We start from the raw sequence: 2,368 nt of genomic DNA on the forward strand, positions 1-2,368 counted from the left end.
CTTGGTCAGCTCCAAGGGGGAAGGGATCCTGTGCTTTGCAATGCCTTCCAGCTCGGTCATGACTTTTACCCAGTCCTTGCCTAAATAGGATATGCCAGATTTTTAAATCCTCAGAAATTCCCTCTTGTAAACAAAAGATTAAGAGCAGACCAACTTTCCGTGGAATAAGCCTCTGCTGAGACATTTTATCGTGTTCTCTGTCTTACTCTGTGATTGTTTGCAATTGTTTTTAATCCTCAATTTTTAGGAGGTTCAACAGGAAATAAGCCAACGACTAACCATCAGTGACTTCCTGATCAAACCCATTCAAAGAATAACTAAGTATCAGCTTCTTCTCAAGGTGAGTGGAAAGATACAGGTTGGACTAAACTACAGTCTGCATGTTGTATTAAATGCTGTTATTTTAAATCAGCCTTAGACTTCACTGAGGAATAAATTCATCAGTTTAAGAGGAAAGAGGAGTCTGCTTAAACATGGGCATACTTTAACAGAGGCCCATGGCAAATGTCCAGAGAGCAGGAGGGCCACAGCTGTGTGAGTGGTTTGTAACTTAGGATAGTAAACAGATTTTATTTTTTTAATTTTCTTTTGGAGTTTTTTTTTTTTTTAATAGAAGAGTAAACTTCAAATAGGAATCTTCTTCCTCTGAAGTTTCAGTCAAACTTTCAAATTTTTTTTTACAAATTGAAACAGAGATACACAAGTGTGTTAACAAAGTCAGTCTTTGGTGCTGAATGGCAGGAAATGTTATAGCCTCCATTTCTGAATATCTCTTCTCAAATCAGCCTAAGAAACTTATTTCCAGAATATTCTGGTATCTTAAAATTTGGGGAGCTCACCGCAAATCCTGTTTTCCCGAGGAGCCTGACTACTCTGGCTTATGCTGATTTATCTACAAGGCCAATTACTCAGCATTTCTCAAAGTTCATCCTGAGGGGTCTCAAGCTCATATCTAAAACCAGGCATGTCTGAACCCTCCCCTGCAATCTCCAGCAGCACAGGAGCTCTGAGGTGGTTTCTTCTCTTTTTTGAACTAGCCTCAAGCAGGCTGCCATCAGCCACAGTTTGGTAATTGCACACTAGCAAAGAGACAGCAGCGTGTTCCCTGAAATTCCAAAAGGAAAAGAAAAACCTTCTTGTGTGTGTGGTCTTGTGGCTTAAGGCAGGGATCAAGTAAGCATTCCCAAGGGCTAATCCCTCTTTTGTCTTTTTTTCCTGTGATGTTTTCAATAACCATCCACACCCCTTTTCCCTATCTCTAAAGTGGTCATGACATTCAGCAACCTCTGAAGATGGATTTATTAATATCACCAAGTTTCTTTTCAGAAAATCACATACTGAATATGCTTTTTCCTTTTCAAACTGGCCTCTTTTGTTCTCTCTTTCTGAAATGCTTTAATGCAAACCTTTCTGCTTTCTCCAGGACTTCCTGAGGTACAGTGAAAAAGCTGGTCTGGAGTGCTCTGATATAGAGGTATGTTTTCATGCCCTGGACAATGGTGCTAATGGCACTTTGTATGGAGGAATGAAAACCCCAGTGTTCATTTGACAATAGTTGAAGGCCCTGCTGGTATTCTAAATGTGGTATTTCTCTTAGCTTAAATCAGTATTAAAACCTGATGGCACAGTCCTGCATTTTAGGTGCACCATCCTCTTTTGGACATTACCACATCCCTTCAGTGCATGAGGGCCTTGCCGTGAATAACTGGTAGCAGCAATCATGCTGTTGAACATTGTGCTTTTAGGAACCCTCTGAATCTTTTGTAATAATGCAACACCCTTTTTCCTTAACAGAAAGCAGTTGAATTAATGTGCCTTGTACCAAAACGTTGCAATGACATGATGAACCTGGGTCGCCTCCAAGGCTTTGAGGTATGAATTTGCATTCTGCTTATAATAATAACTAGGCAAGGAAAGTTATTTTATCTTTCTAAGATTGTCTCTACAATCTGCCCTACTCCAGGCTGTTTATCTAGTGCTTGTTCTTCTCCAGTGCTGAGCTGCATGCTTTGGTGAGGTTTTGAAGGTGGGGGGTAATATACCTCTAACTCTAATGTTATGACAATCTATCTATTGTTTCCTCAGAATGTGAGGTCTGTAAAAGCTTCTTCAAGCTTTAATGAGACTTACATCTATTGCCAGAGCAAAGCAGATGATGAGCCAGCCTGCTCTGCCTATTAGTAAGGTCACCTGGCATTAACATGTTAACAGCTCCCACTGAGTTTGGCAAGATCCAGGAGGAAACCTGTGAGTTACAACCTCACAGGTTACAGCTTGTGGTTTGTAACTAAGCCAGTGGAGGCTTTGGTGAGATGTCTTATCTCCATAATGAAGTAAAATTTGTCTTACTGTCTTATGTACTGTAGCA

At 40.4% G+C, this 2,368-nt stretch overlaps 1 protein-coding gene across 1 annotated transcript in view; it reads left to right on the top strand.

Annotated features, from left to right (window-relative positions):
- The window catches only part of LOC103805944 (kalirin-like), a 55,106-nt gene that overhangs the window by 15,389 nt on the left and 37,349 nt on the right, over nt 1-2,368 (top strand). Inside the window, exons 9-11 of the mRNA XM_009078609.1 lie at nt 248-340; nt 1,424-1,474; nt 1,795-1,872. Coding sequence (XP_009076857.1) covers nt 248-340; nt 1,424-1,474; nt 1,795-1,872 — 222 coding nt within the window. The remainder of the gene's footprint in view (nt 1-247; nt 341-1,423; nt 1,475-1,794; nt 1,873-2,368) is intronic.

The sequence above is a fragment of the Acanthisitta chloris genome, unplaced genomic scaffold, assembly GCF_000695815.1.
Source record: "Acanthisitta chloris isolate BGI_N310 unplaced genomic scaffold, ASM69581v1 scaffold34417, whole genome shotgun sequence".
Lineage (NCBI taxonomy): Eukaryota > Metazoa > Chordata > Aves > Passeriformes > Acanthisittidae > Acanthisitta > Acanthisitta chloris.